Here is a 26,443-nt window from a genome sequence, read left to right on the forward strand (position 1 = left end):
GAAATGCCAAAACGGTATTTATTACTATCTAGATGTAAAACCCGGCAGTGTTTTCCTATCTGACGTGGGCTAGGGTTTCCCAGCCCGTGAGAAAGAGGTCAGGAACCAGGCTGGGTGTCAGGCACTTGTCAGGCCTATATCAGGCACTGAGAACCCTGAAGCTACCCTGGGCAGTGTGGGACTGGGTAAGCCTGGACCAGCAAGGAAGGGATCCTCTCTGTTCCGACTCAGGCCAAAGCCGGCACACAGGACCAGACCTTCTAAGCATCACTCGGCAGCCCTCCACTGCCTCGGGTCTGACCCAGAGTGTAGAAAGAGACCCCTAATTAATGGGGAGCCCCTGGGTCCTGCCCCAGCCATCCACTCTCACAAAAGTACCCGAGGAGGCAGCCCCTGCCATCAACCAGGACAAAGTGGAGGATGAACCATTACAGAGAAGCTTTCCTGCCTGGGAACTGGTGAGTGGGTAGGGGCAGGAGAACCGTATTGCTTTTGTCACAGTGACATTTTCCAAAGTAAAAAAGGGTTAAAAATACCTCCCACCATCCCCTGAGATGAGAGGCCACTGTTTGGGCAAGGGGTAGTAGCAGGATCACTAGGCCCAGGACCTCTGCGGGGAGGGCACCCAAGGGGCCCTGTGGGATGGGGTTGCAGCGAGATAGGGCTGGACCGCCCAGCAAGGCAGGCAGATTGACCCTGTGGCCTCCCTCGGGAGACTAAAGGGAGGAAGCCTGAGAGGGTCGAACAGTGTGAGGGAGACCAGCCTCCCCCAGGACTCAGGGGCAGACCCTCAATTGCCCCTTCTCCCTCCCTTGCGCTCTCACTCAGCATTCACAGACAGCAAGTCGGTCGGTGGTCACCATGGCAACCAATGGCCAGATGCCTTTCCCAAGGCCAGGCCCATCTGCCCACCCTATGGGGGGTGCCTCCAAAGGAGGAGGGAAGCCCGCCACAACTGCCAGTGGCCTGGAAGTCTAAAGCCATGCCCCGGCGCACCGAACAGAGCCACGTCTCCCTCGGCCACTCTGGACAAAGGCGCTGCAGCTGCGGCAGGTGTCTCCCTGAGTCCTGGGCTCTGGGCCCTGTCTAAGGAGGTTTGGAGTCACGGTCTCCCATCCTGAAGTTCTAAGTGACGAATTAAAACATGACAAAATGATCCTTTTGTTAAAAAAAAAAATGACCTGAGCCCTCTGGGTCAGGGCCCCAGCACACTCCCGTCTGCCCCCCAGGCTGAGAGGCCCGGCTCATCCGCGGCCCCCGCCTCGGCTCCGTGGCCCCGCGCACTATTGGTTGTGGCAGCCCTGTGAGGCTGAGGAGCTGCCTGCCTGCTTCTTCCTCCGCTTGTTGAGCAATCGGTTGTTAGACGTCTTCAGGTCCTTGATCTGCACCTGGTCGTAGTCCACACGCATGGTCGCCAGGGCACTGGTCATCTCCTCCTGGTGACAGATGTCCACGGAGGTCAGCCTCTGTTGCCTGAGCACCCACTGCGCACCCAGCACTGGGCCATCCCCTTGTGTCACCCAATCCACACCATAGTCCTTTGTGGTGGACACTGAGCTTATCCACCATGGCACAGAAAGTGGAGGGACTCCCTGCGACCACACCAAGGGTAAGTAGGACAAGGACCTGGACCAATGTCACCTGCTAAGAACCACAGGCCTGCAGGGGATACCATCTTGTGGGGCACCCAGGGCACTGAAGCCTGAAGATTGTGCCCGGGGCGTCCTGGGGCTCTGAGCTGCTGTCCCATATGCTCCAACCAGGCTGACCACCCTTCCAAAAGTAGATTGTCGGGGGGTGATGGCCAAAGCCCCTTCCTTCCCTGAGCCCCCGGCCCCAAGTCCCAGTGAGCCAGGAGCAGCACCCGGAATGTGGTAGTGCGGCCTGGTGCTCTGAGTGCCCCAGCCGGACCCCTGGGACAGTCAGTGACACCCTGGGCTCTGGTAGCCACCACCCTGGATCCCTGGGTCACAAAGACAGCGTCCACCCACCTTGACCTCATCCCAGTGGTCTCTATCCTCCTGCAGCACTCGGGCCGTGTGGAGCGGGGTCTGCGGCACCACCATTGATTGCTGGAAGGAGCCCAAACCCATGGATTAGAACAGGCGCCTGGGACAGCACTGGCTCCCTGTCCCCACCCCTCTCTCCTGGTCTCAGGTATAGGAAGCAAGGCTCAGGGAGGTGAAGGGGGCTGACTGGAGCGGGGGCAAAGGCAGGCTCTCGGCGGGGTCCTGCCGCTCATCTGTGGCCTGCATGGCGGCCTCCAGAGCCATCACCCTCCTGCCCGCAGCCCCTCCAGCTTGCCACCCTGCCCGCCACAGAACGAGGAGGCGCTCACACGGATCCAGGGATGGCTCATGAACTGCGTGATGGTCAGCCTCTCTGTGGGGTCTGTCTTCAGCAGCAGGCGGATCAGCTGCTTGGCTGGGGAAGAGAGGGGAGCGGGGAGGTGGCAGAGTTCCTCAGAGCCAGGCGTCCCAGTTCTGCACGGGCTCCCAAACTCCTAACCCACAGAAACAGTGAGCTAATGACTGCTTCTTGTTTTAAGCCTCCACATGTTGGGGGTAATTCATTAAGCAGCCGTAGAGAACGGATATAGGGCAAATTTTTCTGTGGTCCCCAAAGGGAAAATATTAATAAGGGGTAGGAGGAAGTTTTGAGGAGGCAAATTTTGAGCCCATTTAGCAGATATAGAAACTGAGGTTCAGAAAGTTTGGGTGACTTGCCTGTGGTCATACAGCTGGGATATGGGATGTGGGATGTCACACACCCGGGATTTGAACACAGGTTGCTTTGACACCAACGTCATATCTCCCAGAATGAAGGCTAGTGGAGTCTGGTGGAGCAAGCTGGGGCAGAGAGGTTCACTCACCATCTTCAGAAACCTCCGACCACTCTGGGTTGGGGAAGCCATACTGGCCTAGGCGGATCCGCCTCTTCATCCCTGGGGAGATGGCCTGGCCCGTGTTGGAGTAGAAGGGCGGGAAGCCACACAGGCTGAGAGAGAGTGGAGGTCATTCGGCACAGGTGTGAGGGCAGCGCCAGGGTGGACCCCCTCTCCTCCCCGAATCCCTGACTGGGCAGCCACCGAGGTAGCCCCCTTGGCAAGAAGACCAGCCCTCTGCACTCTGGGCTCATCCTAGGAATGCCATCTGCCCTTGCAAGGAGAGACCATCAGGCAACCTGAAGGAGGGGTGTCCCCTGACCAGAGGGGAAGGGCCGCCTACATGAGGAATGACCCACTCAAGCCCCTCACCAAGGGTCGGGGGAGGGGGTGCAGAAGTGGTGCTGAGGGTACAAGGGGGTGGGTGGTGTAGGAGGCAGAGGCGGTGGTACTCACAGGATGTACATGATGACGCCCAGGGACCACATGTCACACGATTTGTCGTACTTCTCTGGACCCAAGACCTCGGGAGCTACCAGGGCAGAGGGCACAGGAGGGCTCTCAGCCCCAAGGGTCTTGGAGCCCAGACAGGAGCCTGAAGCCTGAGCAAGGTGGGGAGCAGGTGTCTGGGTTGGGGGGTGGGGCAAAACAAACTGGTGTCTGGCACCTTCTGGGAAAGCAGCATGTGTGTGAAGTTGGGGGAGGAGAAGCAGCTCCCAGAAAAAAATAAACCCGCTTTTAGGCTGGGCTGTAAAGAATGATAGCCTATGGTAGCCTCCTAGCTTCTTTGGGCCGATACTGGCCTTAGTGAGGGAGGAAAGGGAGAGAAGGCCAGTCTGGGATTTGGTGGGGTCCTGCCACAGGCGAGAGGGCATCCATCCCCCTGCGGCCCTGTGTCCCTTGTCCCCCGGAATGCACAGCCTAGGCCACGGGCAAGGAGGGGCTGGGGCAGGGCTCTGGTTTCCACTTCCAGCTTGGCCACCATCCCATGGGGCCTTTTCCTCCCACCTGTGCAATGAGATGGGTAGGCCAGAAGATTTCTACGCCCAAAATACTGCAAAACACATCCTGGTAAACAGGATACCATTTCAGCTGTCTCGGGGGCTCCCCACTCCTTGAGCAGCTCTCTTGGAAGGCCTCCCCTGAGACGAAAGAGCCCTCTGTAATGCGAGTCATCACCCCTGTCTTGGGTGAGGAGCACCTTCAGCAGGGGCTTTTCCAGATCTGGGCTGCCCGCTCACAAGGGAGCTGGGAGCTTCTCCAAGGAAGCATGAGTATGTGACATCCCCAAGTCCAGTCGCTGCCCTGGACTAAGGGACCCTCTCCCTCAAGACAAGTGGCTGGTACCCTGTATCCTTCTAATGTAATAGGAAAGGCCTGCCTACTTTCTGAATATGAATCCCAGAAAGATAAAAACTGGAGAAAAACAACCGCGGTTGGGCTCCGTCCCAAGCTGATGGCAGCCTTTTATCACGTATATATTTAGAGCTGCTGTGATGTCATTCAGCTCACAGGCCACAGCCAGAATTTTCCTGGATCTATTTTCAAAAGCAGAAGCTGAAGTTTGGGAGAATATTTTTGCAGCCTCCGGCCCCCCACGTCACCGCCTCCACGAAGACAGAATCCTTCCCTCCCTCCTTACCGGGCTTTAACCCTTTGGCTTCTGCAACCCACGGGCTGCCCCACACCACGGCAGGGTCCAGTGGGGTTAGGGACGTACAAACCATGTCCCAAGGACTCACCCACGTAATAGGGAGTGTAGCAGGGTGTCTGCAGGGCATTTTGGGTGGTCTCCTTGGCAAAGCCAAAGTCGGTGAGCTTGAGTACTGCATCTTTCTCCTTGGACGTGTACAGCAGGTTTTCAGGCTGGGCCAGGAAGATAAAGCATTGGTCTGGAGTTAGGCACCAGGTGGGGGAAGAGTTCCCAAGATGATCTTCAGGCAGATTTCCTTCACCCCAATCAACTCAGGAGGAGCCAGCTCCATCTCATTAAAAAGACCCGGGCCTTGGTCACCAACAATGTGGGTCAAATATGGAGAAGACCAAGGCGGCTGGGAGGAGATGCCTCCTCACAGAAGGGAAACAGAGGCAGGTGTTCAGCCAAAGCTCTGAAGAGCCAAGTGCCACAGACAGCCCAGGGGTAGGAACTTCGGAGCCTGAGTTGGTGATGCTGCCATGAAATACCAAAATGAGCATTCTGGGGCCAGGCAAGCACTTGTCCTGTACCCCGCCCAGAACAAGCCAGCAGGGCAGCCCGCCTGAGGCTGCTCCCGCAGAAAGCCCCTGCTGCTTAGGCCCCAGGAGCTACACAGAGGCAGCTCTTCCTGGCTGCAGAGCACAGAGAGGCCTGAAGGAAGAGGGCAGTGGGGAGGTCTGCATGGAGGCGGCAGCCCTAAAGCTGGTTTTTAATGAATGGGGAGGACCTAGGGCCATGGAGAAAAGGGGGGACCCTCAAGCAGAGCTGGGGTAGAAGGACAGGGTGTTGGATGGAGTTCCAGTTTGGGGCCAGTGAAAGCCTTTTCACTGGTTCTATTTGAGGTGATCTGACCTTGGATTGGGATGAAAACAGGAAAGCACGTTTAGTCTGTACGAGGGAGTCACCTCTACAGAAGACTACTCTCTCCTTGGGAGAAAAAGGAAGCCAGGGCCAAAATACAGCAAGAGTTCGGAAGGTGAGTCTGTCGAGGCTCCACGTGTATCCGGGATCAAAGGATAAATGGGCTGGCAGTAGTCAGCCAGAGGCGGAACCTGATGGCGCAGCTGGGCCCTCCGCTCCTCTCGGCCCAGTCTCGGGACGAAACAGGCCTCAGGGTAATGCTCTGGGCCTGGGGCAGAGGGCCCAGGGCTTGCAGATTCTCCTCTGCTGGTGGCTGGCACACATATGCGTATGTATGTGGGGCTGCCTCACATGGTTTGCATTTTACCCATCTGACCCTGATGACCTCTAGGACCCAGTCCTCCCTGGATAGGACATTTGGAGAGCTAAGCCTCCAGAACATGTCTGAAGTTCGTCCACTGAAAGGGCAAGCAGGCCCAGGATTACCTCTGCTCTTTCCTCCTTGCCTCCCAGCAAATGGCTTCTTTCCCTTAAATTGCTGGCATGGGGGCGCCTGGGTGGCTCAGTCAGTTGAGCCTTCGAATCTTGATTACAGCTCAGGCCATGAGCTCAGGCTCCTGGGATGGAGCCCTGCTCAACGGGGAGTCAACTTGTCTCCCTCTCCTTCTGCCCCTCCCCCGCACACGGGCACACATGGCGCTCCCTCTCTCTCTAAAATAAATGAAATAAGTCTTTTTTTAAAATGCTGGCATTAGAGGGCCTAATCTATCGAAACTAAGGCTATTACTTCCCAGAAGCCCCAGCGGTGTCAGGCAGCCTCTGCCTGAGATCTGGTACATTGCATGTTCACAAAAATCCTTGCTGAGGGGGCCCTGGGTGGCTCAGTCAGTTCAGCATCCCGACTGTTGGTTTCGGCTCAGGTGGTGACCTTGGGCTCCTGGGATGGCTCCACACTCAGTGGGGAGTCTGCTTGAATGATTGTCTCCCTCTGCCCCTCCCCTCACCCCCTCTCTCTCAAATAAATAAATAAATCCTTAAAATAAAAAAAGCCTTGCTGAAAGAATGAATGAATGAGTACCAGTGCGGCATCTGTGCAGGCTTAGGCAAGACACAATCTCTCTGAGACTTGTTTTCCTCATCTGTAAAATGGGTAATGGCACCGATCCCACAGGGTTATGTGAGGATTAAACAAGATGCTTGTCAGGGTCTGCTGCCTGGAGGTAGGCACTCGGTTATTCTAAAGCCTACTGAGATTACACGGTGTTTGAAAGAAACAAGGAGACCCATCTGGCTAGAGCAGGCTGAGTATGCTGGAACCATGGGAGAAGTGGCTGGGAAGAGCAGTCTGGGCTAGGGGGCGGAGGCCTTAAATGCCGATCAAGGAAACTCGCCTCCACTAGTGGGTGCTGGGAGCCATTGGGGGATGTAGACTCCCTTCTCTGGTCCCCCAAACCAGAGCCTCACCTTGACATCTCGGTGGGCAATGTTCTGGCTGTGCAGGAACTGGATGGCGGTGCCGATATCCCGCATGATCTCTGCAGCTTCTGCAGACACAGAGGAGGGGCCAGTGATGCCAGTCAGAGGTCAGGCAGCCTGGGCCTTCCACCCGATCATCCCCCCTGTAACGGCACAAGATGGCAATAGCAGTCCTGCTACCCAGGACGCCCATCCTATACCCCCAGCCCAGTCATCCCAATTTCTTCTGGGGATGCCCCAGCCCACCTGGACCTCTTTCCTCAGGCCTGGGCCACCTCTTCCCATCCCAGGTGCTGGTTGGCACCAAGAGGCTTTGAAACCTCCATCCCAAGGCCATGGACAGTCCACCTCTGACAAGGTGTTAACGAACTCATAGAACTCCTTGGGGTATGGACACTCTGTCCCACCTCTCTTGTTCAGCGGGGGAGACTGAGGCATAGGGAGGAGCAGGGCCTTTCCCAGCATCGCACAGCAACTCTGTGTGGCCCATCTCAATCCAAATGCCCCCTCTGGTCCTGCTGCACGCACATACCTCTCTCAGTGAAAGCCTGGTCGCCACGCTCCTGAATCCGGCTGAAGAGCTCACCACCTTCCATGCTGGAAGAGAAAGTAACTAGAAGCTGGGCCCCCTGAATCAGGTGTCAGCCTGCCCCTGAATGCCCAGAGCTTAGGCCTGGCTGCCCTGCCCCCAGGGAACAGTTATGGGCAGCCTCCCTGTGCCCTGCAGAACCTGGTGCGTAGGAGGCCATCAGCTTGGGTGGGTTGACCTGGACTCTTAGAATTAGGGTAGGCTCAGATCCTTAGATCAGCGGGGGGGGCCTTGTATTCCCACGGGTGCTGCCCCCACCGGGCTGACCCTTGGGCAGCCCAACCCTCGTCCAAGTCTCAGTTCCCTCAAATAAGGGAGGAGATGTCAATTGTCATCATAATCACTGTTTTCTGAACACCTACAGAGCTATGTGACCCTGGCATGGTCCCTTTACCTCTCTGTGCCTCAGCTTCCTCTTTTGTAAAATGGGATTTCTAGCACCAATGTCACAGAATGGTGCAAACTGAGTAAGCAGTACGCACGGAGCAGTTAGAACGGAGTCAGATTTGCCCCACGGCAAATACCACGTTAACAACTTCCTCCACATTTTACACGGCAGTTAACAGAAAGAGAGGCTAAGAGCTACCCAAAATCACACAGCTAGTGGGGGTAGAGCCAGGATCTGAACCCCAAATCTGACTCAAGAGCTGCTAACTTATAGGTTGAGGGGTGCTTAAAGGTAGATGGGAGGAGCTCGAGGGGCAGACACGAGACCCAGCCTCTGAGGAAGCCTGGGGCTGCGCCACAGTGCTGTTGGGAGAAGCCCAAGGTAGAAGAAGCCTCTGGCTCCTGGATCACCCCGTGGTCTCCTGGGACCACGGGAGCCCGAACCCAGGTAGGAAGGAGAAAGTGGAAGTGACTGTATGTCCTGCTTCTCCCCACACCCACACACTCAGGGGGCGGCTGCCTTCTCTGACAACTCCTCCAGCCCCTCCTCACAGAGAGAAATCACACCCAGGGAGTCCAGATTGGAGCCCCAGAAGTTCCCTTCCCACCCTGGTGGCAATGGCCTTGTGGCCCGCGGCTGAGCTCCGTGGGCAAGGCCTGCCACCGCCCCTGCATTCCTCCTCAGGGGCTGGGCCGCCTTCCAGAGCCGAGAGGGCCCCTAGAAGAACGGCGGGAGCCTGGGGGCCACAGAGTGCTGGTGAGGCACTGAGGCGGGGCGGGCCAGCGTACCACTCCATGACGATGAGGAGACAGCGCTTGCCGTGGTGCATGTTCTCGTACACGTCCAGGACGCGCACAATGTGCGGGCCCCCCGACGCCTGCCAGTGGTGGTCCACCTCCTGCCGGGCCTTGGGGCTGTCGTACAGGAGCTGAGGGCAGGTAGGCACAGGAAGTGTCAGGCACACAGCCCACCTCCCCAGCAGCCACCCAGATAGTGCCACCACCCTCACTTTGCAGACAAGAATCTGCCAGCTCAGAGAGGCCTGGGACCTGCCCCAGGTCACCCAGCTCATGAAGGGCAGAATGAGGATTCAAATCCAGGTCTCTCTGAGTTGTGGTCCAATGACCACAAGAAGGCTCTGGGAGGTGGCTGACAGCTTGGAAAGGCTCCGAAGCCGCTTCGAGAAGCCCTGCCTCCCCTTCTGGGGGCTGCAGGTGACGGGGCAACTGAGTGGGCCTTGTAGACAAATCACACATCAGATGTGAGACCCCCAGGCCAGGGGCCACACGTCCCCAGAACTGCGTTTTAACAGTGGGATGGCACAAGAGTTGTAGAGCCAGAGGCAGAGTCTGAGGGCAGGAGGGACCCTAGCTGAAGGAGGTGACAGCCTTGTCCGGGGAGGCCTGTGTTTGGGGCTGAATTCCTCCAGTGACTCAGTGTGGCCTCAGGCAAACATTCACAGCTCCAAGCCACAGCCCACAGGTCTGTAAAATGGAGTAATAACAGAGTCATCCCCACAGCACGCATCACAGCAGGGCACGCAGCGGGTGGGTGGACATCAGGATCCCTGCTGGGGTTCGCTCTGCCAGAGGCTATGGCTGCCAACCAGAAGGCCAATCACCAGAAATGAGCAAGGCCCCGGAGTAGTCCTGCTCTGAGGAGGCGTAGGGGAGGAGAAGAAGCAGGGCAGAGTGAGGAGGGGATCCAGGAGCCAACCTGGTTGCTTCCGGCATCTCACCTCTACACCCGAGTCCTCTCTCTTCTCTGGTAAAATCCCCAGTACACAGCTGAAAACCTCCCAGTGCGGTCCTCAGCCTCACCTATCCTTGCCCCCACTCTTTAAATCCCCATCCCTGTTCCTTCACATAACGGCCACCTCCTCCCCTGGCCTTCAGGCTTGCTTTCCTCCCATTGCCTGCTACCCCTGGCCCCCAGCCCTTTCCGTTCTGGTCAGAATGACGTACTTGCGGACCCGAACAGCCCTCACTCTGCCTATGCCATGTACACTCTTGCCCTTCTCCTTCTCCATTGGGTCAACTCCCTCTTTTTGAGGAAACTTCTGGGCTCAGTTCAGATGTCTCCACCTCTTGAAAGACCTCCCAGCACCCTATACGTCCCACCAGGCTGAGAGCAGCTGTAGGGCAATTCAGGGCAGGTTGGCCTGCGGGTTCCTGGCCAGGGCCGACAGAAAACACTGGGCTCCTGAACAAACAAAGGGTGGGAGGGTGGGCACGGTGCTAGGAGGAAGGTGTGGGAGGGAGAGGAGGAGGGGAATGGATGGCCAAGGAGGGGCCCCGTGGGCCTCACGGCCTGGGCCTGCGCCCTGTGCTTGGCTGGGGGAGGAGCAGGTGGAGGGGCCCTGAGCTGGAACCTCCGAGGCCTCCCACCCTACGCGGGCCATATTTAGGAACCCATTTCCCACACGGATTAAAATAGTCCTTTTCTGAGTGCCAAGGCCCTGCCAACAGGCACAGGGGTGGGGAGAGGGCTGCCCCCAGAAAACACAGTAAATGCCCCCACTGGCCTCTCTGCAGGGAGATCACAAGGGCCAGAGCCCCACCCAGGCCCAGCTGCCGTGAAACCTCCTGGGCTGTCACTCTTGATCCCTCAGGCTGGGATCTGTCTTCCCCATAGCCAGAGCCTTCTCCTCTTCCAGGAGTCCCCCCCAATATCACCTCCTCTCCGAAGCCCTCCCTGACCACCCAGACTAAAGAGGACCTCAAGGATCCCTCATTCTCCCTTCACCTTTTCTTTTTTTATGTATGTGTTTGGTTCCTGGAGGTATACTTCACATACAGGAAAATGCACAGGTCTCAAGAGTCCAGCTCAATGAGTTTTGACAGCGGCACACCCCCCTGTGACCCACACCCCCAGCCGGACAGAAACCCTTCCAGCTTCCCAGCGAGCTCCCGCGTCATCGCCCTTTTTACCTCCCTCTTGTGCAGCACTGGCTCACAACCTACAATTAGCTTGTTCCTTTGATAACACTTTAAACAAACACACACATAGAGATATTGCACTTTCAACGTGCCTGCCTCTGTTCTGAGCACTTTATAAATATCAGGAGCAAGGGGCTTCATTATCCCCATTCCTTAGCTGAGAAATGGAGGCAGAGAGGGGAAGTAACAGGTCGCAGACCACACGGCTGATTCCCCAGCCAGGCCGGCACTAGGCTGCCTCCCTTAACAGACTGTGGGCCCACAAGGGCACGGCCAGCCTGCCTGGTCATCCCTGGGTCCCAGTACTGGGGCTCAGGGCCTGGCACAGAGCACCGGCTCAGATAATATTTGTAGATTTATGGAACAAATACATAAAGGGGTTAAGAGGAAGAAGCCCTCACAACCCATCATGAGGACAGAATAAGATTAAATTGAGGAGGGCCCAGGAAGGCTCAACGAACAAGAGGCATGACAACCTGGCCAAACTTGTTCCCCACTCTACCTCAGCCACCCTCCCTGGTGAGCCAGACTTTACCTCCTCTTCCAAGGAGCCCATCCTGACTGCTCCAGCCCACAAGACCGTTGCTACAAATGGCAATTCGTTGGCTTCATTCATGCAGGTACGCGAGTCCACACAACCCTTCATAAAAGATGTCCCCAAGCAAGAGCCCCACTCTCCCAGCGTGGGAATGAGCACAGGGCGGGGGTAGGAGGTCAGGCTCTACTCTTACTCTCACTGTAACCTTCGGTGGCTCCTTTGCCTCTCTGGGCCTCTGTTTCCCTAGGATTGAGCTACAGCACTTGGGTTAGACTGGGGGAAGGGAAACCTCTGGTCAGGGGCTCCTTGCAAAATAACTACGATAGCCCCCTCCCACATCACCGCCCCTGTGGAGCAGCCCCTAAAGCTCCACGGACCCATATCCAAATGCCTGAACCCAGTGGGGGCCGCCTGGTCCCAGTCACAGCTGGGAAGAAAAGAAGATGGGGTAGCTCTCTGACAAGCCAATTTGGCAGACCCCACCCTTACCTCACTCCCACCCCCGTCCCCTGGGCCCCCCCGGGTCCACCAAAGCTGAGGGTCTGTGATGGCTCCTGGGCAGCCGCACCAAGCACCCAGCAGGCACCCACATACCCACAAGGCAGAACCCCGGCTTCCTCCTGAAGGGAGGGGCTCCCGGCTGCACCTGAGGTGTGGGCCCCCACTGAACTTAGATGGGCATCAAATCTGAGATGACATTTCTCTGAACAAACGACACTGCTCTAGCCTCAGGCTTTGATGAAGCCGTTTCGACCTCTCCCTTCTCCCTCTCTCCTTCGCCAAATTCTCCAAGCTGCCCCCAGAGCCTACAGCCGAATGGCCGAGACCCCTGCCAACCCCACCAGATAGTGGACCCCAACAAAAGTTGAGGCCGAGGGGCCCACGGGCGCCACCCCCAGCAGCACCAGGTGGAATGGGAGCCTCAGGACTCGCCTGGCCCCCTCCCTCCCTCTGTGCTGCTTCCTGTCCCACCCAAGGACAGGCTTCGCATGTGGGTGGAGGAGCTCCCGAGCTCAGGAGCTGGGAAAGCGAGAGCAACATTGGACTAGAAAACAATTTGCAGTTTACAAAACACTCTCTCCCCTTATCTCATGGGAATGCTGGTGCCGCCCTGTGAGGCGAGCAGGGCGGGGCCGGCAACCCCAATTTACAGACTGAGGAAAGAGAGGTTCAGGAGGATGAAGTCACTGCCCTGGGGCCACCAAACTGGAGTGTGGCAAGGCTGAACAGGGAGGAGAAGGGACTTTTGAGAGACTGTCCAGACAACCACTTCCTGAGGAGAAATGAGAGGAGGGGGTAGCACCGACCAAAACTACTGCTTACAGGCCTCGGGAAACCTGCTCTGAAATGAATGTGTGCACTGCTGTGGGTGCACAGGGGTGTGGGGTGCATAGGAACATGGATACAGGCGCGTACATATAGGGGTGTGTCCCTGTGGGCACACGGGTATAGGGAGCATGGGGGTGGGGGACATGTGTGAGCACGGGGCCGTGGGCATACATGTCTCCAGCCCCTGCAGTGGTGGCTCTGAACCCCCAGAGAGTGGGACCCATCCATCTGTCCATTTATTCATCCAATATTTTCTCTCTCTCTGAAGTGCCTGCCACAGTACTGGGCACGGAGAGGTGCCCAAGAAGGGCTGGGGGTCTTGCTGCCACTACTCCACCTGTGACCGCCTTACCCAAGCCCAGAACCCTCCACTCAGACCTCCTCTCACACTGAGGCCCTGTCTTCTCTATCACCTCACATTGTCCAGAGCTGTAAAAGCACTCTGTCTGCTTTCCTAGAGCATCAGATGGAATGGGATGTCTGTAGTGACACAGCTTCGGGACAAGCCCCCAACCCCCTACTTCAGCCACCTCCCAGCCCCAGAAAAGCCACCTCCCTATGCTCACCCACGTATCTAGTGTCCACAACCAGCTAAGGGCAGCCAGACTCTTCTCAAGTAAAAAGTGTTCACAGTCTCTCCATCTGTCTCACACACTGGAGGCCCCAGGCCACCAGCCTGGACAGGCAGCCTCCCCCCACCCAACATCCACACTCCCAGCCAATTAACCTGCAGCCCAGGCCAAGCTGCTCTGTGGCCTCTGTGGGAACACCCACTCCTTCCGGGGGAAGAGAGCTAGCTTGCAATCTCTCCCATCAGTGAGGCACTAACAAATTAAGAAATATTAACTCCAGATTTCATGACAACCCGCAGCCTGAGAGACAACATCCTTACAGAAAAGAGAACCTCCTGGAGGCCAGGCATCCAGGGGCTCTCACTGCCCGATGGGCCACTCTAAGTCTCATTATTTCCTCTGCTCTATTCACTGACAACAGGAGTTCAGGCATTTTATAATCCTAAAGCATGACAGAAACCAACCAAAAAAAGTCAGATTCTCTTTAGAATGCAGAGAAAAATAAAAGGTACCAGAAACCCATGTAAGCTAGTAACTATAATTGAGGACACATTTTACTTCTGAGCTTCCTGATAGTCTTGGCAAAGAAGGAAACCAGATAGGCTCTGCTGCTTTTATCACCCTGTGAAGAGAAGTACAGAGAGTCACTGAACTTTTTCCAAGACAAATTTCTCTTTTTTTTAAAGATTTTATTTGTCAGAGAGAGAGCGCGCGTGCGTGCGCAAGCAGGGGGAGCACCAAGTAGAGGCAGAGGGAGAAGCAGACTCCCCACTGAGCAAGGAGCCCAATGCGGGACTCGATCCCAGGACTCTGGGATCATGACCTGAGCCGAAGGCAGACACTTAACCAACTGAGCCACCCAGGCACCCCTCAAGACAAATTCTTAAAGGGATTTAGCATCAGACCTTACATGAGGGAAAAGTATAACATTCTGACAATGCCTTCAATAATAATTTTGCAAGACACAGAAAGATTCACGTGAACCTATCTGATATAAACTTCCTCCTAAAGACGGGGGCTGGCATGTGGCATCGCAGCCTGGCACACCCACCGGGAGCCACAGATAACCTCACCAGACCCTATACTTTCTGGGGATTCCAGCTTTGTTCTGTGTCAGAGTATGGAGAAGAGAAAGGCGGAAGGACCGGTACGTCCCCCCACAACAGCTCTTCTCGCACTTGGGGGTCTCACCCCAGCCTCAGGCAAGGGCAGCCCGGAGCACTGAAGAGCTGCATTTCTGGGCTATTGATTGCTTCGTGGTGCACACGTTCAATGCCAAACACCCGGGCAGCAGCGCTGAGTGGGATGGTATCGGAAAATACAGGTCTTCAACTCCCATCTTGTTCACTGTGGGAAACCTCCATTTCTCCGCAGAGAGAGGTCACGGGTAAGAAAATGCACTTGGAACCTACCACGCTCCTTGACTAGAGCGTCCCACTCAGCCGTGTCTAAGGTCCCTTCTGGCTCCCTGTTCTGATTATATGGGATTATTTGTCCCCTGAGAAAGAGCTCTGATTTTAAGAAACGTAAGAAGAGCTATAAGAGCTAAATCCATCTTACAGGCAGTTGTTGAGCCCGCTGCTGCCTTGTGCTGCCGGCACCAGTGGGGGTTTCCTCCCCACAGCCCCCCGGCCCCTGGCCGGCCCCTCATCCTCTCCAGTGGCTCAGTCCACTCAGAGCAGAGGCCACAGCCTCTGGGCTGGGAGCGTATAGACTGACCTTGAGCTCAGGATTCAGGCCTTCTTAAGGCCTCGGTATCTTCTTATGAAGCCAGAGCCAAGCCCCCGGTCCCCGCCCTGTCCGAGGGTGCGGGTGCTATCTGGAGAGCTGCCGGCAGCAGCACGCCTAAGTTTTTCGCCACAGTTTCGAATTAGAGCCTCCGACATGTGCCACTATTCTCACACACGCTCATTTCCCCAGCTTTTGTAGCTCATTAAAGGAGCTAATGGAAGCAATTTTGCAGCTATGGATTAGCTGGCCTCATGCCAGATCAGACCTCACTTCATTAAGTTCTGGGATCCTGTCCTCCCTCTCGCCCTGTCCACTTACCTCTCCTTCTCAGAGGCTAAGTGCCAGGGAGGTCAGCTCGCATGACACCGCTGACCCCGAATGCCCCGGCCCCAGCTGGATGCTCAGGGACCGATAGCGTCAGAGCAGTTTTAGCCACCCCTTCATGAGAGCTGTCCTGCCCTGGCACTCGGCCAGAGGTGTGTTGGCCACTGCATTTGATCACTGACACCACCTCCTTCAGTGTTCACCGTATCCTGAGAAGAACCAGCATCATCCTTTTAACCGTGGGGAAACTGTGACTCCGAGAGGTTAAGCGACTTGCCCAAAGTCACACAGTGGGGAAGCGAGAGTCAGGACTTGAACCCCTCTGTTCTCTTCTAGGCAGTGGGGACCACACAGATAGCTGCTTTGCTCCTTTTGTGTGGGGTTTGGCCCCCCACCTCGGGATCTAGATGAGACTCTGCGATAACAGTGGCTGAGGAGACTGAGGCTCAGGGAGGTTTTGTGGCTTCTCAGGGTCTCACAGCTCACACGTGGCCACCTCTACATCCAGAAGTCTTTTGGGAACCGAGATTCATCCTCATGCCCAGGGAGGCCTGCGCATTTTATAGATCCCTCCCCCACTTCTGCCAACGTGTACTGGCCCTGCCTGAAGGCTAGGCCTGGAGCTGAGGCTGGGAGTGTAGCCGAAGGTACTCTGTCCTCAAGGATTTGGGGGTCTATGGATGAGTTACAGCCAATCAGAGTGCTTGATGAGGATGTAAGCCCTAGGGAACTGGTCCTGGCTCCTTCTCTCCCGGTTCTTTCCTTTCTAGAGCGAGAACCCCAGCAGAGCAGGCAAGACGGGGAAGCCCAGCCAGGGAAGCCCAGGAAGAAGAGGAGCCCCAAAACAACCCCCTTCCAGGCCAAGGCCAGAGCACCGGATGATAGGGGGTAGAGCACGGGAGTGAGGGTAGGACCGCTGATAGGCTGGGAGCCTCCCTGACCACCTCCCACCACAGTCCTGGGAGAGGAGAGGATGGCTGAGGCTCCTGGCTGGCTGTCTTCCCAGGAAGCTCTGTCGACAGGAGATCCAACACACGTTTGGAAGTGGTCGAGTCTCCGGAACACAAGACTCCTTCAATTTGCTAAATTTTGATAGCCTCAGTTTATCTGTTTCCCACCAGCCACAGACGACCTGGAAACAAAGGCAGAAGTGCTGCCAGGTCTGGGGAGGGAGATGGTTGGAGACAGGTGGGAGAGGGGAAGAATACTTCCAGAAAAAGGGAGCTGAGCTGGGCTCCAAGGCAGGGAGGGAGAGGGACAGCAGGAACACAAGTGTTAGCTGGGGCAGGCCCGGGGGGTCCCAGTGCCCCCCCGCCAGAGACCGCGTACTATGAAGGACCAACTGTGGGCATGGGACTCCAGCTCAGACAGTCCTGGACTTCCATCTCCACTTGCCTCTAGCTTTGGCTAGGCCATTCAACCTCTCTGAGCCTCACTGGTCCCATCTGGAAAATGGGAGCAGTGACAGTACGCATGTTCCCAGGTGGCCATGAGGACGGAATAAGAACACAGAGAGAGCTCAGATTAGCACAGTGCCAAGTACATACTGAGTGGAAATGGGTCTTGAGGTTTGCTTGGCTCTAGGATTCCCCCAGGTCTGCCCTGAGGTGGCCCCATACTCTTCACTTCCAGAACTTGGGGAAATCCAGATGCAGCCTCTGGGACCAAGGGGAGACAGAATCTTTGCAAACCAGCGGGTCACAGGAATTGGTCTCAAACCCTGAGGGGGCAGGACTGGACCTGGCTTCGCAAAAATGGACCAAGAATCAAGAGTCTATACATCTTACTCTGCTGTGAACAGCCCAGTGAGGAAAGGACAGACCCTCCAGGGTGGCGAGAGGGTGAGAAGGCTGATCTCAGGGGAGGGATGCTGAGGTGGTACCCCAAGGTGGAGACCAAGGGACCCAAGCCAAGGAACTAGCCCAGCTCTCAGCTTGACAGACTAGAGGAGGGGCACAACTTCACTCTCTCAGGTGGCAGCCACCCTTATACCCCTCAACTCCCCCATGCATCCTTTTGAGCAATGGCCCTTTCTGCAAAGTGTGTGGTGACTCTGGGCCAATCCCTAACCTCTCTGAGCTCCGGCTCCCCAACTGTGGAAATGGGCATGCAATCTCCTCACGCATGACAATGGGGACAGGAGGACAGGCAGGTCTGGGACTATCAACATCTACTTCACCGGAGGGGAAAGAGGCCCAGAGAGAGCTACATCCTCTGTCTCTCAGAGATCACACCAGGAGTAAGAGGCAGGACCAGAACTCCCTTTGCCCGAGGCAGGTACCAGATCCCAGCACTCCACCCAGAGCCTTCTGAGAGGGGGCCTGAGGAGAGGCCACTCAGGAGCCTTGTGAGGCCCCAGAATACATACTCAGAGGTTCCAGGTTCTATTACCCTTCTTTAAAGTTCTTAGAGGAAAAGGCATTTTTCTGTCAAAATCAGCTATGTTATCGGTGAAACATTACCCTGGTTCTATTTCTCCTATGACAGTGTAAAAATAGGACATTTTCATCCTAAGACTGGAAAATTTCAGCAAACACAAGTGCTTTATTCTCATCTCAGAAGCAATGTCCCTTTAATGGTCGTTCCTCATGAAGAGACCCCCACCTCAGCCACAGTCTGATCCCGCAAATGGCCAGCTGTGCCACGGGAGTGCCTACATAGCCAGTGGGACTACAAAGGACAGTGGCCACCTTCCCTAAGTAGGGAGTGACCAGGGCAAGTGAGGCCATGCCCAGGGACCCCTACTGAGGCACCCAGCAGGCCATGCCCCTGGTCGGCCCTAAAGACGGGAGACCCAACACCTTCTGGCTCCGAGAAGAGTGACGCCTGGTCTCCCCCTGGACGAAGTGTCACAAAGATAACAAAGGAATAAATGTGTGTGTTGGGGGAAGGGGGGAGACAGACTGGACTATTCCCAGAGGCATAGTGCTGACACCCTAGGGAAACTTCTGACTCCACCCCCCTCCCCAGACCTGCTCTTTCTGAAGCCAACAGCCAACATCATATCTGCTGGCATCTCTCCCATTTCCCTTGGCTTCATCCATGTCCCTGCAGCTCCCCACACAGGCTTGGGTGAGCACAGGCAGCCATGGCCTCACTCAGGCTCCTCCCAGAGGAGTTTCCAACCTCCACTGGCCCCTGGCTGCTCTCCCTCTCTTGCTCCTCTTCTGCTAGAGGGCTCTGAGGGTCCCAACTCCTGGGGAAATTTCCTGGTCTTTGAACATGCCATGGAGCCATAGCGATGAGGAAGGGGAAGTCCTCTGAAAGACCAGGGTAATGGCCTGGCCACACTGAGGGACGCTCCTGCCACGGGAACGGGCAACAGTGACTCATCCCCACTGTCTCAGGCCTTCCTAGGGTAAAGATGTGCCCTGGTACTAAAGGCTTTAACTGAGCAATGGAGTACAGTGGAAAGGGGTCTTCCAACCTAACCCCAGAGCTCCTGACAGTAGGAGAACACAGACCTCGCTGGTGGAGTCGCACAGCTGACCATCCCCCTGGCAACACCAAGTACCAGCTAGCTTAGGAGAGGCATCTTGGGGGCCCCTCCAGCCCGTCTCCATGCTGCCCATCTATATGCACCACTACTTACCTGCCTGCTTCCCTGGCAATGCCCACAATCACTGCCCACCAAAAAGGTCTTCACACCTAGAAGTGGGGGGGGGGGGGTCTTGTCAAGCAGAGTACCCAGCCCCTCACCTTACAGATGGGTAGACTATGGCCCAGAAGAGAGGTCTGGCTCCTGATCCCCGGGGATAGCTTGACTGCCAGACAGGCCAGACAGGAGGCTCTGAGGCATAGCATTGCCTTCCTGAATCTCAGCCTCTGCATCCATGACACGGGGGTGATACGACCCATTCTTAGATTCTTCTGTGTCTGGGTTCAGCATGTAGGAAGCACTCGAGGGATAAGTGGGGGCTCTTACCCCCATCCCCCACCCCCAACTTCTGCCCCATGTGCCACTGCCTGCCCGAGAGCACGGAGGCTACCTGCCTGTTGCTCTGCCACACCCGGAGAAGGGGGCTTGTTTATGTTGGGGGAACATCTACAGAACAAGTCGTGAGTCCCTTGTTGGAGGCTGACCCCTTAAGAATGGGGTGAAGAGTGTGGCAGGCCCAGGCCCTGGCCCATCACACCCCTGAAAATAGCCTCAAGCGTCACAGGTGATGGGGTCGGGGCAGAGTGCTCGTCCCAGCGAGTGTGGGGCAGCTCACATGCACTTTGGTCCCTTAAAGTAGAGGGAGTTGCACCTCATGTTCAAGCCCTCCCAGTCCCTCCACAAGTTCCTCCCACTGGCTCTGAGGCTCTGGCTCTGACCCCGGCCCCTTCTCTCCTTAGCCGCCACCAGAGAATCCTTGGGAGTCACACTGCTCCTGATCTCACACTGTTGTCCCGAGCGGAAGTCTCAGACCACTGAGCCATAAAAGGACACCCAACAGCAGAGGCCACGGCCGAAGCTGACTTCCTACACTCCACAGGGGACTCCTCGGGTTACAGCTTGGCCCAAATGTTCCTGACTCCACTGCTGTGGCTGCCAAGGCCACCAGCACCTGGTCAAGGCCAGCAGCAGGAGGGGACATTGTGAGTGGCATGGGTACAGCCAGATGCTCCTCCTTCCCGTCCTACCCCTACCCTACCCTGTCGGGGGGAGACTTTCAGGGTGACTAGCACGAATCCCCAGCACCTGACCAGCCCCCATCTGTCTGCTGCCTGCCCTTGGCCTGCGGGCTGCCGAGAAGAGGCCCATTAAGCCTGAAGCTCCTGAGCCAGAGAGAAGCAAGGCCAGAGAGGGGAGGAACTAAGTGACAACAAGGGAAATAAAGAGGAGAAAGAAGAAATGAAAGCGACAAGGAGCTAAGAACAGAAAGCGCCCCAAAGAGAAGCCAGCAAGGACAAAGCCCGAGTCTAAAGAAAAAGGCAATCCTAACACCAAACCCGCAAAAAAACCAAAATCAATATGCTCAGCGTCTCTGGCCTGTTCAGTGCTGAAAAGGCCTCCTGAGGCTCCTTGTTCCCCCAAACAGCAGCCTCCTCTCATTCTCCTGCTCTAAGCAAAACCCCCACGGTTCCCAGCAGCAGGATTTTATTCACAATTACACAGGGTCTAATCCACTTAGTTCCAAAAGGGTGGGAGGGAAGGGAGGAGTCCAGGACCCAAAATTCCTTTCACACTATTCTTTCTCACCCCACAAGGGGCTGGCTTCCCCAGGTGCACGATGAGCCCAAGGGAATCCTCATTAAGGCCAATAACATGCCACCAAAAAAATGCACTCAGGCAGCTTCTCATGTGGGAACACATGAGATCTTGAATAGACGGGAGCAAGGCCAGCAGAACCGCGGTTCTCCTGGAAAAAACACAAGAGCCGATGGGAGCCATGTTCTTAATGCCCCGAGAGCAGAGATGCACACATGCAGGAGGGCTGGGTGCACACTCTTACCAAACCTAGGGATGGCCGCTGTCTTCAACTCTTGCCTGGTGACCATCACCTTTGGACACCTGGCAGCCAGTCACCAGGCTGGAACCAAAGGAGGTGAGGGGACTGCAAAGCCAGATGCTCCAGCTGCTGCCCCCTCACAGGGGTGTCCCATGATGATATCCCAAGAAGGCCCTTGGAGAAAAAGATGAGGGATCCAAGTAGGGAAATAGCCTCAGCAGAGACATAACAGACCTCTGCCGTCGCAGACACCAGGCCCTTCCCACACAGTCTGAACTAAAGGACAGCCCGGGTGACCCAGAAGCTTCTACAGCACCCTGAGCAACAGTGCTCCACGAGGGTTCTGGCGATGTTAGGAAAGAAAGCTCTGGGGGAAGGAGGGAGGATTTCTGCCCACTTAGTGAGGGAGGACACCAAAGACAGACAGAAGGTCCCTGGGGGCGCAGTATGACTCTGGTTTGTGGGAGAATGGGAGGGAAAGTCGCTGACCCTTTTTCAAGGGCCTATGTAAAGGCCTCTTCTTCCACAGAGCCCTCACGGCCCCTCGGCAGCTCCCAGCGTCTGCCGGGGCCTGGACGCCTGCCCCACTGAGATCAGCGGCATTCTGCCAGGACCCACGGCTGGGAGCGGGGAAGGGTACTCCACGGCAGGTGCTGAGCAGTCCAAACCAGGCACGCCGTCACACACGCCCTGTGCCCTCCTCTGTCATCCACATCCTTCTCAGACCGGAGGCCTGGATTAAAGCCGGCAGTCTCTTCCAGGAAGTCTCCCCTGGCTGGCCCAGCCCAGACACAGTTTCCTCTCGCCCACTCACCAACCTCACTTCCTGCCTGTGGCAGTCTGGACTCTGCTGGGCTGGCCTTGTCTGAGACTCACCAGGCTTGAGATGAACCACACAACCTCTCTGAGATAGCCCCACAGCCGTCATGGCCCTTGTGGGCTGGCCAGTGGGACCATTTGTCTACTCACAAGCAGGGAGTCCTGCACCGTGAGGAGAGCTGGGCAGAGAGAGACAAATCTGAGCAGCACCACTCAGGCTCCCACTGGAGCCATGGAGGAGGAGGCCAGCACCCTTCCAGGGGCCAAGTCTTAGAGACCCTCCCATGTCCGCATAAACTAGCATGAGGCTGGCATCAAACCGCCTTGGCTCACATCACAGCCCTGCCACTCTTCACCTGTGCATTGTGGGCAAGTCATTCACCTTGCTGAAGATCAGCAACATTACCCACAAAACGGGAAAGACAGGAATTCGGTAAGAGAACACGTATCATGCATTGTGGATAGGGCCTGCCGGACAGAGGAGTCTGGAAAACCGTTAGCCATCTATGAGAGTATTAGAATCCACAGTACCAAGGCCTGAAGCCTGGAGAGCTGGCATCAGCTCCTGGCTAGGATGGGAAGATCCTGGCAGTCCCAGCAGAGGGGAGCCCCAGCAGTGGTGTAGGCTTCGAGCACGGCTTCTAAACCCGTGAGCAAGGCCATTGGGGCAGGTGTGAAGCAGCTCAAAACAACCAATTTCTGCCCCAAACGCCACTATTTGCATTCTTCAGGGTTTGATGCCCTTCCCAGGGTCTTTGTTTAAACAGCCAATTGCCCACTCCTGAGAATTCAGAAGGTTCCACCAGCCTAGACGCACATGAGTTCCTCCAATTCCTTCCTTCCAGGAGAGGGTCAGCCTGGGGAGCAGGTTGGGTACAGTGAAACCCCTCCTGGGGGGAGTCCATGGGACAGGGCTGCCAGCCCCTCCACACGCTTCCTGATTTGTTGACTCGGTAGCCGATGGCCCTGCCAAGGCTGATCTGACCGGTCTGGGTCTGGAGATGGCTGGTGAGGGGGTGGCAGCTGCCAAATGAGAAAGTACCTGGCCCGCCTGGCAGCCGCACCCAGCCTCAGACCCAGCTCCACAGCACCAGCTCCAACAGGCCGGCCCCTCCCATGGAGCCATGTGGGGAACTCCCCGGCCTGTGGCTCCAACACCCCACCACTCCACTCTGTCTGATGAAGAAGAGAAGAGGAGGGCACGGGGAGCCCCAGGGGCCTCCGACATACTCCAGTGGTCAGAGAGGAGGGCCCCAGAGCCCAGAGAGCAGGGGCAGGAAAGAAGACTCCACTTTCCCCACGTGCAGAACCCCTCTGTCCTCTCAAAACCTTTGATTGTGTTTCTTTAAGTGCTAAGGTCACTCCTGCCTGCCATGAGGCAGAGGACCACAAGTGGGCTGGGCAGGCAGCTGGGAGTGGAGGAGACTCCGGCCTCTGCTACAATCTCTCATCCTAATCAAGCTGCATGATTTCTGACCACTGACTCCAAGTCACAGTTTTCATATATGTGATAAGGATGGAGGGGTTGTGTCTCGGATGTGGTGGAGTGACTAATGGGGGACAGATATGCAGGGCTGTGCCCAGCTAGGAGTGAAACTGAGGGGTACAAATTCATCAGTTAGGCCTAGGAGGGGGCACAAGATGTCAATAGGAGGCAGCCCGCTGCCCCCCGTACGTGGCAGGCAGTCCCCTCTAGGTCCTGCCAAGGGGACTACAGCAAGTGCTTAGGGTGGAATGGAGAGTGGAATGACCACACCAGCAGCAGAAGCTGGCCTTGGGAGGGAGCCTCTGAGTGGGAGTGAAGCCAAGATGGACCACGACAGTGGTCAGGGGCTGAGGGGAAGAGGCCCAGATTCCCAGGGAGGAAGGAGCCTTCCCTCCAGGGCCCCCAGAGAATAGTAACAGCTACAGAGACTGTGACCACAACTTTTCCTGTTTTAGGAGTGCCTGCTATATTCCGGGTTTCAGGCTAAGCACTCTCTGCCATCTTGAGCAACAGGGCCAAGAGGACAGGCAGGGAGAGAGGCCAGGGCGGTAGGCCTGTACCACCAAGAAGGGCAGAGATGGCAGAGGCTAAGCGGAAAAATGCCACTCTCCTCCTGAAGGCTGGAGCCACCATTTACAGTACTGTGTACTCTTGGAAGATGGTAAAGACCTGCCAGATGGTAGAAACTTCCAGACTCTCACTAGAGGGTGACTGGGGGCGAGAAAAGGAAGGTGTTGGAGTGGAGTGGAAGCCACATCTAATCCATGTCCTCCTAGGGCCAGCTCCTGAAGGTCCCAAGACAGTAGCCCTAGCCACACTCACCCATAAAGCCTAAGGGGGTATAGCAGAGGAATTTGTTCTAGGCCTGTCCTAGTTTCCAGTCTAGAACAGAGAAAACACTGAGGCCCTAGATTCAAGAGGAGGTGTTTTAGAAACTGCTGCAGTCAGAAGTTTCCTCAAGTCATTTGTCAGACACAGCACCTACGGAGAAGGGCCTAGACCCGGTCCTGCTTAAAGCTGGTGCTGCCTGGGCCCAAGATCTCTGGCCTCCCACTCTATCCCTGCCTTGCTCACAGCATCTAGAACACCACAGGGCTGATCAGAGCTCCACCCCGGTTCACAGGGCCAAAGCCTTGGTATTAAGAAGAGGTTCTCTGGCTTCACTTGGCCCCTTGTCTATCTATCCAGAGGGCCCCTGACTCCAGCATAGGTGAGAGAGCTAAGATGGTGCTGAGGGAAGGGGTAGAGACTCCTCCCTGAGAAGAGCCAGTTTTCTCTCGAAGGACTCAGAGAAGGGCCCCCCCAACCCCACTCCGCTGCTGGGTTAGTAGGTGAAGAAGCTGTGCCGGAGACTCAGCCTCACCAGCCCGGCCCTGAGCCTCCTCCAGACCCATCCGATCAGCCCTACTGCCCCGAGGAAAGACACAGGGAGTTGGACCCAGGTCCCTGCTCAGATACTTGCAGACACCGTGTCGTAAATAAGTCCCGTAACCTCTCCAGGCCTGCATCAGGCCCAGTACCAATTACTCTGCAGGCATCATCTCATTCCAAGTTCACATCAACTCCTTATCTTTCCCACTGAACAGAGGCAGAAACCTGATTTCCAGAGTCCAGGCCCTAGTCCAAGGTCACGGAGCTGGCAAATGCAGGCAAGAGATTAGAGCTACGTCCATAGAACTCTGCACTCAGGCTCATAATTGAAATGTCTGTAAAATGAGAAGACCCTTCACTGTACTCTAATTTTCCTTGCCACGATCTACATGTCCAGGTGGCCACTGGCACAAACTGCAGTTGAGTGAAGTTCCCAGTGACAACAGATTCAAGGCATTCTGGGTATGGGGCAGGGTCCTGGGCCCAGAACTAAATGACTTAAGCCAGAACTATGTGGCTAGATCAGCCACCCCCAGAACTCCCTGGATTCCACCTATATCAGTGAGTTTGGCCTCTAGGGAGCCTATGGTGTGACACAGATAGATGGTTGGCCCGCCCTCTGCCCAGGAACCAGGGTGAGTCAGGCCTGGAGCAAGACCTGCCCTTTTCGACATAGGGCCGGTGACTCAGCTGGAGCCCATCAGCAACCTCCTTCTCACAGATGTGGTGGGCACCATCCTTGCCCACCAGCCAGCCCTGGGAGGCTCCCACCCACCACTCCAGCCCAGGCAGTCAAGGGCCATAGAGAAAGCAGCCCCACCCCAAGCCTTGGTGGGGACTCAGCCTCAGGCAGAGGGAAACTCAGATCCATTCCAGTCAGAAGATCTTCTCATGAAAAAAAGAAGAGCTTCTCATGGAAGGAACAACCAAGCTGAGTGAGAGAACTGCACCCCCCCCCCACCTCCTTTGGCCGGAACACATAGGCCCAGCCATAACCCCAGAGTCAGGAACCACTCCTTCCCTGTTTCCGGGTCCAACAGACTCTACCCATACTGACTCCACCCCCTGCTCTCTGGGACACCCTGAGCTTAGCTAGGCTAAGACTTGTTTTCCCCATCTGTAAAGCAAGGAGGACCAGGAGCCTGACCTTACAGGGGAGTGTGAGAATTCAAGGAGATACTGATCATAAGAGGCTTAGCAGGGGTCCTGGGCATATCCTATACCCACAGGCCTCTGCTGTTGGGCCCTCCAGGTCACCCATGGAGCAGTGAGGGGTCACTGACCTTCAGAGCACATTTCTGCCCAGTGCGCCTGTGGAAGCACTCCAGCACCTTGCCGTTCACACCCAGGCCCAGCACCTGCTTGGACAACTGGTAGTCATCGGTCACTGCATACTTCTTGGGCTCCCGCCGCCCCCCGAGGGCAGGAGCGCCGGCTGAGCCGGGTCCGCAGGGTGCACCTGGCGGGGGCACAGGGTCTCCTTGCTCCTCTGCTGTCTCGCCATCCATGGCCCCCGTGGGGCGCTCAGAGGCGACCCCAGCCTGGCGCGTCCAGGGCCACCTGAGGGAGAAGGGAAGAATGAGTTCCGCTCAGACTCCTCCAATACACCCCAGCTCGGAGCCCCTGAGCCTGGCTGGGCTGGGGCACCAGACAGGGCCGGGAGTGGGAGGCGAACTGTCCGAGAGTACGGACGCGAGGCAGGGGGGCGGTGGTCGCGCAACCGCGCACTAGCGGGTCCTGCCCGACACCTGTCAAGAGGGAAAGGGGCTGGGCGCCTAGAGGCCGCGAGGTTCTGGGGCGGGAGGTGGAGGGAGCCCTATGAGGGCGTACCTGGCGAGGGTGTCCCTGACAGCAAAGTACCTGGCTGGCGCCGGCGAGGGGCACCCACCGCTGCCCCGTGAACCCGCGGCCGCGAGCTCCTTGAGCCCAGTCGCGCCGGTGGCGGCTCACGTGACCGCTCCCCTTCTCCCCCGCCCCCCCCCTTACGTCCCGGACTCGGGGCCGG

The 26,443-nt window shown here is 56.6% G+C and overlaps 1 protein-coding gene across 4 annotated transcripts; it reads right to left on the reverse strand.

The window, feature by feature from the left end:
* MAPKAPK3 (MAPK activated protein kinase 3) lies at positions 1-26,443 on the reverse strand. Of its 4 annotated transcripts, none has more exons than XM_040628753.1 (11): positions 26,299-26,443; positions 25,722-25,998; positions 8,683-8,822; positions 7,450-7,514; positions 6,906-6,985; positions 4,627-4,750; positions 3,341-3,416; positions 2,873-2,997; positions 2,339-2,424; positions 1,992-2,072; positions 1-1,436 (listed from the first exon to the last, which is right to left on the reverse strand). In XM_040628753.1, the coding sequence occupies exons 2-11, from the start codon at positions 25,944-25,946 to the stop codon at positions 1,284-1,286; spliced, it is 1,155 nt and encodes a 384-aa protein (XP_040484687.1). In that variant the 5' UTR covers positions 25,947-25,998; positions 26,299-26,443; the 3' UTR covers positions 1-1,283. The 4 variants fall into 4 exon arrangements, with proteins under 4 accessions (XP_040484687.1, XP_040484686.1, XP_008701949.1 ...); XM_040628752.1 differs by having other exon boundaries at positions 26,269-26,421; XM_008703727.2 differs by lacking the exon at positions 26,299-26,443 and adding an exon at positions 18,920-18,975 and having other exon boundaries at positions 25,722-25,874.

This window comes from Ursus maritimus, unplaced genomic scaffold, assembly GCF_017311325.1.
Source record: "Ursus maritimus isolate PB19 unplaced genomic scaffold, ASM1731132v1 scaffold_14, whole genome shotgun sequence".
In the NCBI taxonomy this organism is placed as follows: domain Eukaryota; kingdom Metazoa; phylum Chordata; class Mammalia; order Carnivora; family Ursidae; genus Ursus; species Ursus maritimus.